This window comes from Diabrotica virgifera, chromosome 2 (assembly GCF_917563875.1).
Source record: "Diabrotica virgifera virgifera chromosome 2, PGI_DIABVI_V3a".
NCBI classification, from domain to species: Eukaryota; Metazoa; Arthropoda; class Insecta; order Coleoptera; family Chrysomelidae; genus Diabrotica; species Diabrotica virgifera.
The window spans coordinates 89,427,365-89,445,752 of record NC_065444.1 but is presented as its reverse complement, the minus strand read 5'-3'; the positions used below and the strand labels follow the sequence as shown (position 1 = coordinate 89,445,752).

General features: G+C 31.6%; 1 protein-coding gene and 1 long non-coding RNA gene across 3 annotated transcripts; one reads left to right on the top strand and one right to left on the bottom strand.

Annotated features, from left to right (window-relative positions):
- Positions 1-705: 705 nt before the first annotated feature.
- LOC126879558 (uncharacterized) lies at positions 706-4,874 on the top strand. Its single transcript, XR_007696118.1, has 2 exons — positions 706-2,161; positions 2,568-4,874. It is a non-coding gene; the product is annotated as an uncharacterized LOC126879558 (long non-coding RNA).
- A 286-nt stretch (positions 4,875-5,160) lies between these two features.
- On the bottom strand, positions 5,161-8,621 carry LOC126879557 (uncharacterized). 2 transcript variants are annotated; one of them, XM_050642711.1, is made up of 3 exons: positions 8,169-8,621; positions 7,835-8,105; positions 5,161-7,031 (listed from the first exon to the last, which is right to left on the bottom strand). In XM_050642711.1, the coding sequence occupies exons 1-3, from the start codon at positions 8,350-8,352 to the stop codon at positions 6,107-6,109; spliced, it is 1,380 nt and encodes a 459-aa protein (XP_050498668.1). In that variant the 5' UTR covers positions 8,353-8,621; the 3' UTR covers positions 5,161-6,106. The 2 variants fall into 2 exon arrangements, with proteins under 2 accessions (XP_050498668.1, XP_050498667.1); XM_050642710.1 differs by having other exon boundaries at positions 7,835-8,621.
- Between the last annotated feature and the right edge of the window lie 9,767 nt (positions 8,622-18,388).

Below are 18,388 nucleotides of genomic sequence, written 5' to 3'. Positions count from 1 at the left end.
ATAGAAAGAGTAAAAACATACACCTACCTTGGTACGAACGTCAATGAAAATTGGGACCATTCTATAGAAATCAAATGTAGGATAGAGAAAGCAAGATCTGCATTTCAAAAAATGGCAAAGTTGTTCAAATGTCATGATTTGTCGATACCCATAAAAGTCAGATTACTACGATGTTATATATTTCCTATACTGTTGTACGGAGTTGAGTCGTGGACTCTCACAGACGCGACCTGCAAGAAAATTGAGGCTTTTGAGATGTGGCTTTATCGTCGAATCCTGAAGATATCTTATACCGACCACATTACTAATGAGGGTGTTTTGCTGAGAATGAAAATAGAAAAAGAGCTGTTAATCAAAATAAAAACAGCCAAAATCGAATACCTCGGTCACATCATGAGGAACAGTGAGAGATATGGACTGCTGCAACTGGTCTTGCAGGGAAAAGTAGAGGGAAAGCGAGGACCAGGAAGGCGAAGGATTTCCTGGCTGAAAAATCTACGAACGTGGTTCAACACAACCACTACAAATCTTTTCAGAGCAGCAGTGTGCAAAGTGCAGATTGCCATGATGGTCGCCAACATCCGAAACGGATAGGCACTACAAGAAGAAGTATTAAGAATTATTTACCATCAGCAATTCCCTGATAGACAACAACCAAGAAGAGAAACTTTTCAAAGTTTACTAGAATGGCTTCAACGGACTATAGTTTATTTTTTTACCAAGAGGAGTAAACTAAGAAGACAGATTCACACCCAAGAAAAGTCACCAAATTCATCTTCTTTTTTCGTTGATTATGTCGGCTTTACGGTAATTCAGTAATCACGATCGGAGAACCTCACACGTCGATTGTCACAAGTATGCAAGCCAAGAACGAGAGTAAATAAGAAGAACACGTCGATTCTAACCTCACTCTCACTATGCTTGTTGTTGGTTTGTTTGAATAATTTTTTCCAATTTATGTACTTCCAATAATATGTAGGTATATATTTCTTTTGTTTTTCAAATTACAATAAAAAATGTTGGATTGGTATGAAGAAGTTGAAGAATTTTTAGAGTTTATTTCTTATATTGTAGAAGAAAATCGCCCGGAAAGTATACGAAAGCCATGTGATAAAATTATATCAAATCCAATGGAATTTTACAATATTGAATTTCATCAGCTGCAATAACTTAAACAACAAAGATTTTATGCTACTTTATAGGAATATAACCAGTTTTTATGAAGTTGTCCATTTTAAATTACAGGTACAGACTTACGTTTGTTATTCAGGCCCTTATTACATAAATGAATTGTAGCTCTTTCATGTTCTAGAAGCGAGATTATGAATGTTGTTGGTTGTTGGTGAACAACAAGGTCAACAGGGTCAAGTTATGTTAGCTTAATATTTGATCTAAGTGCATTAAGAGGTATCATGAGAAAGAATGAAATTCCAGGATTATTAATTGACAATAGTAGATATGCATGCAAATACTATCTATTTACTTCAGTATTACAGCCAGGTATTTATTGATAATTGGCCTAAATAAATAGTAGGTTATTTGATAGATAAATATACTAAAATCACAATAAAGATGCTTCTTCTTTTTGTAGTGCCTATCTGTTTCGGATGTTGACGACCATCATGACAATCTATACTTTGCACACTGCTGCTCTAAAAAGATTTGTGGTTGTTGTGTTGAAGCACATACGTAGATTTTTCAGCCAGGAAATCCTTTGCCTTCCTGGTCCCCGTTTTCCTTCTACTTATCCTTGAAAGATTAGTTGCAGCAGTCAATATATTTTACTTTTCCTCATGATGTGACCGAGGTATTCGATTTTGGCTGTTTTTATTGTGATTATTAGCTCTTTTTCTTTTTGCATTCTCAGCAAAACACTCTGATTAGTAATGTGGTTATTATAAGATATCTTCAGGATTCGATGATAAAGCCACATTTCAAAAGCCTCAATATACTTGCAGGTGCCATCTGTGAGAGTCCACAACTCAAGTCCATACAACAGTACACTAAAGATATAACATCATAGTAACCTGATTTTTATGGGTATCGACAAATCATGACATTTGAATAACTTAGCCATTGCTTGAAATGTAGATCTTGCTTTCTCTATCCTACATTTGATTTCTATGGAATGATCCCAATCTTCATTGACGTTCGTACCAAGGTAGGTGTATGTATTTACTCTTTCTATTTGTTGACCGTTCACACTGATTCGTCTAAATTGCTGTTCCTTCTTAGAGATCATCATACATTCTGTTTTCTTAGTGTTTAGCGAAAGTCTGCATCACTGATTGACTTCTGCGATTCTGTTCAATAAATATGCACCAGAAATAAACAAACCAAGACACTTAAATGTTACGAGGAGTACTCCCTAATCATGATTTATACAAAAAATATATAAACCTTGAAAATCAGGATTTGGGATTTACAATGTACTTATATAAATTGTAAATTATTATTTAGGAGTGCACCTCGTAACATTCAATGTTTCTTGGTTTATTTATTTCTAATGCATCTTTATTGTGATTGTAGTAAGTATAATATATAGGTATATATGTATATCTTTTTAGGTAATGATCAAGAAAATAGATACAATAGTGCACATGTAAGAACAAGAAATGTTGCCAAAAAGCTATTTGGAACCTGGAAAAAACAGTTTCCATGTCTTCAAAAGGTCTACAAACCGAATTAAATACATACCTTGCAATATGTGCTACAACAGTACCTTATAAGTTATAATCTGGGTGCAAGAGAAAATCATGATGGTGATGATGATTTTGTAGAAAATCTTGATTTGTCAGTAAATGGAAATGTTAATGATGTGGAACAATGTTTAAATTTTAGGAGGCATTTTTATCGACAATATTTTGCATGAGAATGAGAATACATTATTGAATACTTGTAATATATTAAATGTTTTTTTTTAATATTTAATGGGTCGTCTTTCTTTGGGATTTTTTGCCTATTATTTCTCAAATATCATGATCATTGGCTTGACAACTCTTTTTGTTTGAGTTTTGGTCCCTTCAGGAATACTTACTTCTCCATTCTAATCTATTTGAAGATTTTGATTTTTTGTTCTTCCAATTTTTTATTTTTAAAATTTCAATGTCTTATCCTATTTGTTCCTTGCCTATATGTAATCTTTGGTCTTCCTCCTGTTAATGTCCAGCTGATATTTCTTTGTTTATTTTGGAAAATATTTCATGTTCTTCCATCTTTCCTCTTATTATGTGCTCCTATTTTGATGAATGTTAGTATATAGATTCTGGTATGTCCTGTATAGTTCAAACTTATATCTTCTTCTCAATTTCTCTTTTTTTTTTCTTCTTTGTATATGTGTCAAGATTCTTCTGCCTAAGTAACCAATTGGTCGTCTTCACTTTAAGTAAGTAACCAGATTTCAGATTCATATGTAAATACTGGATGTATTAAGGTTTTGTGCAATTGACATTTAGTTTTTCTTGTAATATCTTATCTTGGTTGTTTGATCGAGCCCTGGTAACTTTAATTGGCTATGAACGTATTGCTATGTTAGATGCTATTTAGCCTGATTTCAGTGCTTTGTTATTGTTTATTTTATCTACTTGTCTACTGCTAGTCTATTATTGTACTTTCACTATATATGTTTTGAATTTATATAGTAATCTGTCTTTCTCTTCTATCTATATTCCACTAGAATTTGTTTATTTATTCTGAGAATACATTATTGCATCCTTGTATAATGTGAGATATATGTAGTTTCTTTTTTAGTTTACTTCTCAACATGTATTTTTTATATTTGATGTTAAAATAAATGAGTACGAGTTTTTCTCCTTTTAAATAAGTGTTTATTTGACAAAGCAATATAAAATTAATTACACATGTAAACAACAATACATAATATACTATTTATGCAGATGACATAGTCCTCTTAACAAATAAAAAAAGTGAAGCTGTTTAGGAATTTGAAAGGTGAAGTAATAAAATTACTTTTACATCAATTTCGAAAAGTAATATTACCCCTCGTCAATTTAGATAGTTGCAAGTGTTAAGTAATGGTAGCTATAAAATTTGGTCTGATACATATTAAGTATTTTAGGATATATATAAAAACAAAATAAGTAATAAAATAATGATAGTACTCATCTCAGAATAAAATTTAATCAACGCTGAGGTACCTGCATAAAAGTACACAAGAATACAACTATTACATTACAATACAACTGTTTCAAAATGTTGGGCTGATAACAATATTACCAATTCGTGACAGTATTTTATGGAAGGATATTCGTTTGGTTTGAACCCACCTATTGGAAAAGGTAGACTAATAATTATTCATATTGGATCTGAAAGAGGATTTATAAATGGTGGTTTATTAAAATTTACTACAAGATCCACTGAAGATTATCATGAGGAAATAGAGCTATTTCAAGAATATTTCTTTCAGATGGTTAGTAACATACCTCAAAATTCTGTCATAGTAATTGATAATGCTAGTAACCATTCTCGTTTAATTGAAAAACTACCGACTTTGGATTTATGTAGGCATTAGATACTTAATTAGTTGAAATGAAAAGAGGTGACATTTGATAATACGATGGTTAAAAAAGAACTCATGAATAGCGTTCAACAACACAAACAAAAGTATAAAAATATGTAATCGATGAAAAAGCTAAAGATGGCGGAATAACTGTACTTCGTTTATCCTCATATAATTGTCAACTTAACTACCCTAAAGAGTTCATATGGGCACAAGTAAAGGGTGACGTAGCTAGAAACAACAATGCATACAACTTAGTTGATGTGAGAAGAATTTTACAGGAAACTATCGAAAGCCACTGCAGAAAATTGGAAACTATGTACATTATAGAGCATGCAAAAAAGGAGGAAGAAAAGTTATGGAACTTAGATTTCGTAGTTGACGAATGCTTATTAGAAACCAATTGTCATTGCACCAAACAACAAAACTTCAAAGGATGATCATAAACAAAGGAGAACAGAATATAGCAAATTCAAATATTTGGGAGTGACAATAATTGATAAAGGGGAAGATGAAAAATAAATAGAAAAGATACTACTAAAAGGAAGCAGAGCAATGGGATAATGAAAGTTACTTGACCAGTGGCATTGTATGCTTGTTACACTTGGACAATGAATAAGAAAGATGAAATGAAAATATGACATCTAGAAAACGAAAGTACTGCAGGGAATTTTTAGTGGAGTTAGGAGTGGAAAAAGAATAACAAATAATATGGAAAGTCAGACCAGAAATATCATGAACGATGTGGTTCAAAGTAATAAGCAGATTTGGATGGTAGGTATAAAAGTGCAGATTTGGATGGTAGGTATAGAAGTGCAGAATTGGAGGGAGAGAGTTAATGGCCAGCAGAGATAGAGAGTATTTTTTTGTGGCATCTGATGCAATTTACTATTTTAGGTGGGAATAAAGCCACAATTTTAGTTTGCAATTAAATTTAATTTTGATTTCGATATGTTTCGATTTCCACTTCGCAAGTCGTTATCAAAATGCAAAACATTTTGTTTTTGGTGCTTGGTAAAAAAAACTTCTAATTTAATTTTATCTGACTCATTTATATTAACAATTGAGGCCATGAGAGACAGAGTGGCCTAACTGATATTTACATTCAAAGAAAATGATAAGAAACTAACAATGTTCGACTGTTTTAGTAATTGTATGTTGACCAATAATGATTCTTGGTCAACATACAATTACTAAAACAATGGAACATTGTTAGCTTCTGATCATTTTCTTTGATTATGTAAAGTAATTTAAATATCAGTTAGGCCACTCATCTGGCTCTCATGGCCTCAGTTCAGACATTATATTATCCATTTTAAAGTGAATAACTTTAAATAAACGATGTTGCCAATACTTATCTATGAGTTGCGTTCCTGGGACGACTTTATTGAAAGATAGTTCATTCGAAAACATAAAATCAACTTAAGAATATCCATCAAAAAAATCATACCATGTGATTTGTTTTTAAAAATTTAAATCTCAAATAAATTTAACTTTAAACTTAAATTGTGGTTAAAATTCAAATAAATCAAAATTACATTGAAGCGAAGTTCCTGAGAAGATGAATGAATTGTATTGAACATACAATTATTCATCTTCTGAGGAACTGGTGTCACTGTCATCATTGCCAATTGAAATTATTAGTGGTTCTATGACACTATCCATGATACCATCTAGTTTACACATTTTTTCCTCTACTTTCAGGATGTGCTTAACACAATTTTGCCAATGTGTTGGAGTTACATTGTCCAGAGCTTGTAACAGTAGATTTTTTACTTCTTTCAGTTTATATGTTGTGTTTCTTAATGCCACTTCATTTTTCACTTGAGCCCAAATTTTCTCAATAGGATTCAACTCACAATGATATGGAGGCAACCGCAGTACAATTTGACCATTTTCTTTAGCCATCTCATCAGTTACATACATATTATACTCATTTTTATTTAATCGTATCAGGTGTAATAATTCTGACCTAACCATCTCCAAATTGAAAGGAATATTTTTTATTTTTAACCATTCCTGCATGTCTTTCTTTTTTGATGATGTTGTCGGAATTTTTTCTAATTTTCGGCTGTGGTATGCTGCATTATCCATTACAATAACAGCGTTTTTTGGTAATTTTTGCAGGATATTACTAAACCAATTTTCGAAAACAGATGCATTCATTTCTTCATGGTAATCTTCTGTCTTTCTTCCCTCAAAAAGTAAAAGTCCTTCATTAACAAAACCTAACTCTGATCCAATATGTAAAACTATGAGGCGTTTTCCTTTTCCTGATGGATTTTTCAAACCAGTAGACAACCCCTCAATAAAAGCCTGTCTAGGGTTTTTTATATCGGTGTCTACCCACACTTTCTCTTTGGTGTGACCTTCATTTACCCATGTTTCGTCAAGGTAATAAATTGGTTTACCTTGACTTCTGTATTCTTTTATAGAAGTTAGGTAACGACGTCTCCATCTTATGATATCATCACGTTCGATAAGATGACTTCTTCGACTTCTCTTCAAGTACCTACAAAATAATAAAATGTATATTTTGACCTTACCTTTATCTTTCTCCATACAAATTTTCATGTTTAAAACACTCATAAAATAGGTATATTATTATAATAAAAACAATTGATATTCCGCGATTATTTGGTATAAAAATACAAAAAAATCTATGAAATTCACCTTTCTTCAACCTAGATTCACCCTTCTTAAGTTCAAAATCGGTATATATAAAAAAATGCATTTTCTCGACTTCCAATCGAGCAATTTTCTTCATTTTTTTTTTAATCTGAGGTAACTCGAGTAGAGCCACCTAAATAGTGCATAATTAAATCCAAAATATGCTTTAGTTTTGTTATAATAAATTAATTTATTTATAACAAAATAAAACCACATTTTTTCCTATGTTGTAGAATGCTTTTTAAGAAAAACTTACCACATGTGTACCTTTTTAACGTTATAAATACAAATATTCTTATTTGAATGTTGTCTAATTCTTTAGACAATCTTTGTTTAAACAAATTAAAAATTTTTGTTGATTTTTTTACCGGGCGGGGACTGATCGGTTTTAGCGTCTCTGATTTCGCTTCAGAAGAATATATGTCATCTGTGTTTATATTTCCTTGATGAAATAAAGACTATTTAATTAAATAAAGATTGTTTAAATAATTATACAGCTTTCAAATGAAACAATTTGCATTTAGAGCGTCTACAACATAGGAAAAAATATCCTCTAATTGATTGCCTAACCCAGACATAATATGAATATTTTTTGGGTTGCACTTATTATTTACTATTAATTGTGGCTAACCCATATTTACTTACTTAAAATTTATTTGCTTCAAGAATTTATATAATGTTGAACGACACATGTTTGGAAGATCTGGGCGGTTGTTAACTTCACTTAAAATTTTATTTAAAGTGGGCATTTCGTTCTTGAAAAAGAAGCTGTGTACTATCTGTCGTACAGATGTTTTAACTTTTTCGTCATATCTTGAAAGTACAGCAGGTCTACCGCCAATATTTTTAGGACATCTTACAGTTCCAGTTTGCTTATATTCCTTAATGGTTCTATAAATCGTTGAATTCGCAACACCTAAAATTAGAACATTACTTAGTAAGTCTTTGATTTTAACAATCGGTATTCTGAAAAACTTACCTGTTGCCTGCTTTATTTTTGCTACCATGGCTGTTATTTTCATTCCAGGATCATCAATTTTTATTTGTTTGTACATATTTATAATGAATTGTTTTTCATTTGATGATAAATGTCTACCCAAATTCACTCCGCGTTTTTTAGGTGGAGAAGGGCAATTACCACTAGTACTCGACATTGAATCCATATTTTTATCGTAATGACACTAATATGACGCTAAATAGTTCTAAAAAGAACTGTTTTTTTAAATAAATGCAGACGAAAAATCAAAAAATTATAGGAATAACGCAAAAACACAAAAACTCGATATAATTTTTGAATTTTAAATAATAGTGTCAATTTCAGAAATGTCAATGTCATAATTTAGTGGAGTAAACTCGCCTGCCGTTGGACCAATTAGAAACAAGCATTACGGCGCGGTAAATTTGAATCACTCCTCTTGGTAAAAAAACAAACAATAGACACTTTACATACAGTGCTAGTCAAAAGTCAATACCCCCCCTCTTATCTTTTGAACGGTTATACCCACACTCACCGGCACAAAAACGGGCACCCCAAAAAATGGGTAATTTTTGATGGCTCCCAAAAAATGGGTAATTTTTGATGGCTCGTATCTCCTAAACCTGTTGTCCGATGTAAGTAATTTTTGTAATATTTTATAGCCGTATTCTTTAGCAATATCGCTATAGTAATATTGTTGATAGACAGGTAATTTTTACTGTATACCGAGTGTACCAATCAAACTGGGTTTTTTTCTCAATTTTCACAACACCCTGTGGAATATTTTAGCATTTATAAAATATTGAAATTAAGACCCAACTATAGCCCCAGGTTTTCTTAATATTCCGTTTTTTTATTTATTCGCTTGTGTTGGATAATAAAAAAGTTAGGCACTTTAACAACTAGCCATGTTCTTTATCAATACAGGGTGTTTCTAAATAAGTGCGACAAACTTTAAGGAGTAACTGTGCATGAAAAAATAATGGCCGTTTGCTTGAGATACCTATGTCCGCAAATTCTTCGTTTCCGAGATACGGGATGTTGAATTTTTTCTTACAAACTAACGATTTATTTATTGCTCTAAAACCGGTTAAGATATGCAAATGAAATTTGGTAGGTTTTAAGAGGTACTTATTGCGCATTTTTTGACATACAACAAAAAATTTTATATTCACCATTGGCGTGCATGCGGGTAATATGACCGGGTAATATGACCCGTATGCACGCCAATGGTTAATATAAAATTTTTAAATGTTGAATGGGTTGCATGTGAGAGTTCATTTTAAATGAAGAAAAAGACAGACGTACTCTCAATCATTTAATTGTGTACTTCCGACGACCGGCTTCGCTCTCTATAGGTTGGAGAGCATCATCAGGTCAACGGTTACAAGTCACTAAATGATTCGGATACAAGGAGCTATAACCTCATTATTCCATAACATGATGTTTCTGCTTAAGTTATGCTAACGGGATATGGTGGAAAAGACGGAGAATGTTACAAAGGTAAACAAAGGTAAACAAGTTTATAGTATTTGGGATTTCTTGAGGGTGAAGAGATAGTTGTTGAGAGACAACCAACAAATCTGTGTCTATTCTTGTGTTTGTGAAGTAAAGTAGTGGATGTCATATATACAATTTTTTAAAATGTTTACTGTTTACAAATTTTTTTGGAGGTTTTATTGGTTTTAAAGATTTATATTTTTACTTATTAAAGAATTTGTTTTTATTATTTTATTTATATTTATTAACAGAATTCTATTTATTAATGTGTGTGTTAGTGCAAGATTGACAACGTTTGGATACAGATGGGTAGAATGAGTATTATGTATGTTAGATGTGGATGTGCAGCTGTAACCTAAATTGTTAAGGCTAGTACTACTTGATGTTCTAATGAAAGGAGTAGTGGTCGTGTAAGGGAAGACAAATCAGAAAGCTTAAAAACTTAAAAATTTGTAGCTAAAATATAAATTAGCAGTCATATTTTAAAACAGTAATAAATGTTAATTAATAGAAAACAATGTAGGTACCTCGAACTGATATATAAGTTAAAAGGAGGTGGAGAAGTAGAGTAGAAAATAAAAGAATAGGAAGAAAGGTAGGAAGTAAAATTCAGTTGTAAGTAATTGATTGCAAATTGAGACTATGTTTATAGTCTCAATAGTCTCAATAGTCTCAATAGTCTCAACATAGTCTCAATTTGCAATCAATTACTTACAACTGAATTTTATTTCCTACCTTTCTTTCTATTCTTTTATTTTCTACTCTACTTCTCCACCCCCTTTTAACTTATATCTCAGTTCGAGGTACCTATATTGTTTTCTATTAATTAACATTTATTACTGTTTTAATATATGACTGCTAATTTATATTTTAGCTACAACTTTTTAAGTATTTAAGCTTTCTGCTTTGTCTTCCCTTACACGACCACTACTCCTTTCATTAGAACATCAAGTAGTACTAGCCTTAACAATTTAGGTTATAGCTGCACATCCATATCTAACATACATTATACTCATTCTACCCGTCTGTATCCAAACGTTGTCAATCTTGCACTAACACACACATTCATAAATAGAATTCTGTTAATAAATATAAATAAAATAATAAAAACAAATTCTTTAATAAGTAAAAATTTAAATCTTTAAAACCAATAAAACCTCCAAAAAATTTTTGTAAACAGTAAACATTATAAAAAATTGTATATATGACATCCACTACTTTACTTCACAAACACAAGAATATACACAGATTTGTTGGTTGTCTCTCAACAACTATTTCTTCACCCTCAAGAAATCCCAAATACTATAAACTTGTTTACCTTTGTTTACCATTGTAATATTCTCCGTCTTTTCCACCATATGCCGTTAGCATAACTTAAGCAAAAACATCATATTATAGAATAATGAGGTTATAGCTCCTTGTATCCGAATCATTTAGTGACTTGTAACCGTTGACCTGATGATGCTCTGCAACCTATAGAGAGCGAAACCGGTCGTCGGAAGTACACAATTAAATTATTGAGAGTACGTCTGTATTTTTCTTCATATAAAATTTTTAGTTGAGTGTCAAAAAATGCGCAATAAGTACCTCTTAAAACCTAGAAAATTTCATTTGCATATCTCAACCGGTTTTGGAGCAATCAATAAATCGTCAGTTTGTAAGAGAAAATTCAACATACCGTATCTCGGAAACGAAGCATTTGCGGACATAGGTTTACTAAGCAATCGCTCATTATTTTTTTTCATGCAGAATTGCCCCTTAAAGTTTGACGTACTTGTTTAAAAATACCCTGTATTGATAAAGAACCTGGCTAGATGTTAAAGTCCCTATCTTTTTTATTATCGAACATAAGTGAATGAATAAAAAAACGTAATGTTAATAAAACCTGGGACTACAGTTGGGATTTAATTTCAATATTTTATAAAGGCTACAATATTCAACAGGGTGTTGTGAAAATTGAGACAAAAACACAGTTTGATTCGTACACCCGGTACACAGTGAAAATTTAACTCTCTAGCAAAAATATTCATGCAATGATATTGCTAGAGAATAAGGCTATAACATATTAAAAGGATCACTTAAATCGGACAAGAGGTTTAGGAGATACGAGACATCAAAAATGAACCATTTTTGGGGTGCCCGTTTTCGTGCTGCTGAGTGTATAATAGTGAAATTTGGAGGGAGGAAATAAACAGACGTAAGCTTCTTAACTAGTCATGACAGGTGACGTAATAGTGACAGATGACGTTACAGAGCCACTGTGATCGATAATTTTAACCCTGGAAGCTCACACTTTTGTGTGAGATACCCATCGCGACACTTAACTGCATGTAGCTTGCGCAGCTGCATTTCAATGGTAATGCTGTTTATGTAAATTCAGTCTCTAGTCTGCCAAGGATGGGTGTGTAGTTGCGGTCTCATTTGAGCAATATTTCCAATCACGAGAATTTATTGAATACAGGCTAGGGTATGTAGCACCCATGTGTGAGGTTTGCGATTAAGTGTGCGTTCAAGTTAATGACCTAACAACACAACATCCCACAAATTTAGTAAAGAAAACTAGGTGTTATTTCTGCAAAGGCAGAGATGGGAAAGCAAAGCGTGCATGCTCGGCTTGCTATAAAGCATAATGCATGGATCATAGAGCCACACTGTCTTATGAAAGTAGTTACTAAAATGAGTGAAACTGAAATACCTGGCTAAAAATGAATATGAGTTCTATAATCAAAAGGTGTTATATTTTAGTTAGAAAGACCATTTTGTTGTTAAACTAAATTAAAATATTTTGAATTATGTTTCCGGTTTTTTAGAAAATGTCTTTTAATTATTTTTAGGTATTTTTAATATTTTGTTCTTTTGTGTTACTACAATTAAGAGAGAGAAAATAAAATTATTGATTTAATTATTCGTATGTATTCAATAGTGATTAGAGAGTCTCTGGAAATCATAAAATATTTACTTTTTTTTATTTCTTCACAAAAAATCATTGGGTATCTGACACCCATGTGTGCGGTTTATGTAAAAAAAAATATGTGTGATCTTCCAGGGTTAAATGGGACTTTATAGCAAGTGATATCTCGTTTGAAAGGTATTCAAAATACCTATTCATGCATGCTAATTTTTTTGGGTTTAAGTTGATTTTGATTTTGTTGAATAAATTAAATAAATGTAATATTGTAGTTTTGCATTTAATTAATAAAAATTCGAAAGTCCACGTATGGTTTTTTTGTCAAAAATTTGACGTTTTTCAATTCTCTAGTAATTTCTACGTCAACGTCAACCTTTTTGGCAAGCTATTATAGGCGGAATTTTGAACATTTATTAATTAAATGCGAAACTACAATTTTATATTTATTTCATTTATTCATCAAAATTATCTTAAACTCAAACAAAATTAGTATGACTGAATAGGTATTTTCAATACCTTTCAAACGAGGTGTCACTTGCCATAAGGTCCCATTTAAAATTATGTCACAGTGGCGCTGTAAAGTCATCTGTCACTATTACGTCACCTGTCATGACTAGTTAAGGAGCTTACGTCCGTTTATTGCCTCCCTCTAAATTTCACTATTATTGGTAGAACCGTTCAAAAGATACGAGGGGGTACGCACTTTTGACTAGCACTGTATACATAACAAATGCTTACTTAGGTTTGCACATCAGAATTGAATAGGCCACGGTAACCTCTATTTGGCGCATAGACTAATTATTATAGAAGTGGAGGCTGAAGAAAAGCACGATTTAATTTAAATACTTTTATATATTATACATACACATCAATAGTTATTTTACATAAACATAATATGTTACAAGAAACGGTTTTATCACAAAAATATACAAATTTTTTATATACACAGGGTCTTACAGACTACTTTATCGACGCTATATAAACAACTAGAGATTTTCGAGTGGGACAAAAAGTGATCTATTCCAATTCTAATACATTTTGATATGGCGTAGAGAAAATTATCCCCTAAATATTCATCTCCTAGTTATTTTCTATAATAACTTCAAATTTTTTAATAGCAATATGTACATTTTTTTTATAATTTTGGATGTGGTCTTTCATTGTCCATTCAGCAGATTTTTCAAAAATAAGATGGGTTCATAAGTAGTCAAGAAAATAGAAGAGTATATTTTATTTTTGTCAGATTAATCAAGAAAACCTTAAATATTAAAAGAACAGTTAAAATAAATAAATAACAAGTACATGAAACAATCAAATCAAAATACCAATTAAATAATTAATATTATTTACATCAGATGTCCCAATCGTAGTCCACATGCTGCAACACACATTTCGAATCCTGTCAGAAGATTTTTGGTACCTACGTGTTGCTTGAAACATTGCAGGAGTAATTTGGTGACATGCCTGTTTTATATTTTCTTTTAATTTATCTATATTTTACGGTTTTGATTGATAAACAATATCTTTTTTGTATACATGCTATACAATGTGCAACTTCTCTCACTACTTACATACACTCAAAACGAACAATTTCTCAGGCAGTGAGAAAAGTCGCCCATTGCAGTGAGAAATATTTTTTCTCACGGGTTCTCCTACGGTTTACATACATATGGTCGTCGTTTCCATGGTAACATACACAATACAAACACAATAATTAATGTTGTCAAAAAAATTTGTTGAAGCAAATCTTACTCGGAATTACCTTTCAAAGCTGCTAAAAAATAACTGTTAATTATAATTTCAAATAAATAACCTTAGTATATAAATCTTAAGAATATTAAATACTTATGTGTATGTATTTTATTTCAATTTATGCATATAATATACCTAAAAGCACCTAAATTATTTAATTTTGAAATTTGAACTCTTGACAAAACCGCATTCATAGAAAGAGTACAGTGTACAACACATGAGAAAATGACATATTTCTCCCTCGCTTGATTTGTGGCCCTCGCCTCGTGCCTCGGCTCGTGCCAACAAACTTCTGCGCTCGTGGGAAATATGTCTTTTTTCTCACTTGTTGTACAATATACTATTCTCGCGAAATCTCCGCCATTTTTCCATACATTATGTTCGCCGTTTCCATGGTAACATGCACAATAGAAACACAATTATTATTGTTCTTAAACAAAATGTGTTAAAGCAAATCTTACCAGTGATTACCTTTCAAAACTGTTCAAATATAACTTTTAATTATAATTTTAAATAAATAAAGTACATAAATATTAAGAATATTAAATACCTACATATATTATGTGTATACACTGTGTCCGTAAAGTATGGAACAAATTCATTTTTAGCTAAACAAAGCATTTTAAGAAATAATCCTGAAACACGTCGATTTTTGATTTTAATTTACCGTATTTTAAAATAATATCCTAATATACAGGGTGAATTACTTTCGAGTAATGACGTCACCGTCATTTTTTTTAAATGGAACACCCCCATTGTGTCTCAATTTTCGGATTACTCTAGCTGAGCTGATTCCAAAAATGTATCACATGTTGATTCAAATTGGTACAGGGTGGACAAAAATACAATAGCTTTGTGTGTGTTCATAAAGTAACTCGTTAGTTAAATTAACAATATTTATCAAAAATACTTATTGTGGTTTTGATATTTTAATTAATTTTTGATTTTAATTAATTTTTGATATTGTTTAATTTAATATTTTAATTTATTATCAAAAATTAATTAAAATTTAATATTGTGAGCACACACAAAACTATTGTATTTTTGTCCACCCTGTACCAATTTGAATCAACATGTGATACATTTTTGGAATCAGCTCAGCTAGGGTAATCCGAAAATTGAGATAAAATGGGGGTATTCCATTAAAAAAAAATGACGGTGACGTCATTACTCGAAAGTAATTCACCCTGTATATTAGCATATTATTTTAAAATACGGTAAATTAAAATCAAAAATCGACGTGTTTCAGGATTATTTCCAAAAATGCTCTGTTTAGCTAAAAAAGAATTTGTTCCATACTTTACGGACACAGTGTATGTATTTTATTTCAATTTAGGCATATAATATACATGCAAGCACCTAAATTATTTAATTTTGAAGTTTGAACTCTTGACAAAAACGCATCCATAGAAAAAGTACAGTGTACAACACGTGATAAAATGACATATTTCTCCCTCGCTTGATTTGCGGCACTCACCCCGTGCCTCAGTTCATGCCAACAAACTTCTGCGCTCGTAAGAAATATGTCTTTTTTTTCACTTGTTGTACAATATATTATTTCCACCTACCTCTACCGAAAGTATGTTATATTTCCTGACCTGATTGTAGGGAGCAAAGTCGTACTTTTCCTCCCTAGATAGACAAAGTACTTTTACTCCATAGGGAGTAAAAGTAAAATGTTTTTGTTTCATGTTTCATTTCATGTCAATGTTTCATTAATAATTTGACTTTTATTTGACAGTTGACAGTTATACTGTACCTGACCCGAGTCGTAGCGGATGGCAGTAATCATTCAAGGGAGGAAAAGGCACTTTACTCCCATGTTATACATATGATTTTTCCACCTTCCTCAAATAACAAGTCATTTGTTCATTTTTAAATATTTATATAACTAACACCATTTATTAGTGAACTAAAACTAACAAGTAGGTACAGTATAACTGTTAATTGTCAAATATAAGTCAAATTATTAATGTAAACATCGTTAAATCAAAATAACAATTTACGGTTTTTTACCATTCTGTAAAATACAGGATGTTCTATAAATAAACGTTAAAATGAATAGATACTTACGTAATAGAAAATAAAATATTGTATATGGGATCAATAAGTTTTTTCATCAATGACATACCATGACGTCACTTTTACTTTTACTCCCTAAGTAGGAAAAGTACTTTGTCTCTCTAGGGAGGAAAAGCACGACTTTGCTCCGTACAATCAGTAGTGGGAGCACGCAAAATTGAATTCAATTTTAGTGATGTCACGTTGCCTAGCAACCGTCGATTCTCCCATTGTGTAATTCGATTTTTTGACGTCAGCAAAATAGAATTCTATTTGGCGTGCTCTCACCCCAGGTCATGAAATGTGTACTTTCGTGCTTTCGGTAGAGGTAGGTGGAAATAGCTATTATCGCTTCCCAAAAGAAAGAGTCCAGAGGTTACACATCAGTGAACGTGCCACATAACTGTACGTATCCATACAAGGGTGAACACCGCTCCGTGTAGCAGCTCTACATAGTGGATACGTCGGCGATCGCCGCTCGGCTCTCACCCTCTTAAATTCAACCGGTTTGCGGTTTATATGTAGTTAACCTTCCGTTACTCACGCCAATTTTTTGTGATCCAATACTCGCGCACGCTCCAGAACACCGGGTCCAAAAATATGAGTCAGTAAATAATTATTTAACTTTTTTTTGCAAAATTGTTTACAATTATATTATTTAATGAATACAGGATCATATAATTTTGTGTATATGCGTTTGTGTCAATATTAATATTACTTATTCCTAATTCCAAATCCCTACTACTAGGGAGCGGATTTTATGCTAAATGCATATTGCATGCATATTTCGCATATTCGAGCACTTTACTAAATTTTGCATATTTTTAAAGAAACATGCATATTTTGTGCATATTTAAAAACATTTAAGTCAAAAAAAAATTTAATTTTTTAATTCGACACAAAATATTTCCCCGCACAGGCTCTCGTATCTATTAATTCGAGAACTACCTGAAGAGAGACGGTTCATTCACTGCCTTTTCATTTTTTCTTAGAAAATACCCGATCTTTACACAAAGTACTTATACTGCTTATAGAACGCCGTTATAAAATGATTGTAGGATGTTAAAATGATGAAGGATGGTTTACCGGGAAATCCGAATTTTATTTACTTTTATTATATTTAGTGCAATTTGTATCCCAATTTAGTAGGTACCTATAATTCTGGTGTTTCTTTTAAATCCCCTATTGTTAAGAGAATTTACACATTTAACCATAGATTTACGATTTTCTAACGGAAATTGAAATATTCATGCTTTAGATCAGATCCCGTCTTTAAACGGCTTTAAAACTTTGGAGGACATATATGCGAAATTTTTAATGGAAATTTTGAAATTGATTTTGGTGCAGAATTTTCGTCTTTAACAAGTTATTTTAATGCGCCCCAATTACTTCTGTTGATATTGAAAGGAGTTTTTCAAGTTATAAAAATATTTTATCTGATCAAAGAAAATGTTTCCTCGTGAAAAATTTGGAAAAACACATTGTAGTGAATTATAATCGAAGATATATACTTATAGTGATATTGTTGTTTTATTTTAAATAGGTAACTATTGGTATCAGTTTTTGTAAAAAATGTGAATAAATTGCATTGTATAAAAAATAACGATTTTATTTGAAAGATAATAAATAAGATTGCCGCCCCCCTATAAAAGAACCCCCTAGAATATAATAGAACAGAAAATTTGTGGTTTCTCGAAATGTGCATTTTTTGAATTTTTGTGCATATCTTGCGCATATTTCGTAATTTTTTACTGCATATATATGCGCATATTTCATCAAAATTGATCGCATATAAATCCGTTCCCTACCTACTACAATCAAAGTTACTGAAAGTGTCTATAAGACCAGTCAGATACAAAGTGTGCGAGTCACGGATAGGGATGGCGGTTTTTGACAAAACACCGGTTTTCGGTTATACCGTTTTTTTTTGCTTACGGTTTAACCTGGCGGTTATAACCGCTCAAAAAAAAAACGGTTTTTGGAAAAACCGGTTTTCGGTTTT

Bases quoted from the DNA above. Each gene is read 5' to 3' on its own strand.
- LOC126879557 (XM_050642710.1), bottom strand. From the start codon at position 8,352: ATGGATTCAATGTCGAGTACTAGTGGTAATTGCCCTTCTCCACCTAAA. The intron at 7,032-7,834 runs GTAAGTAAATAT...ATTATTTTGTAG, and splicing joins TTGAAGCAAATAAATTTTAA to GTACTTGAAGAGAAGTCGAA.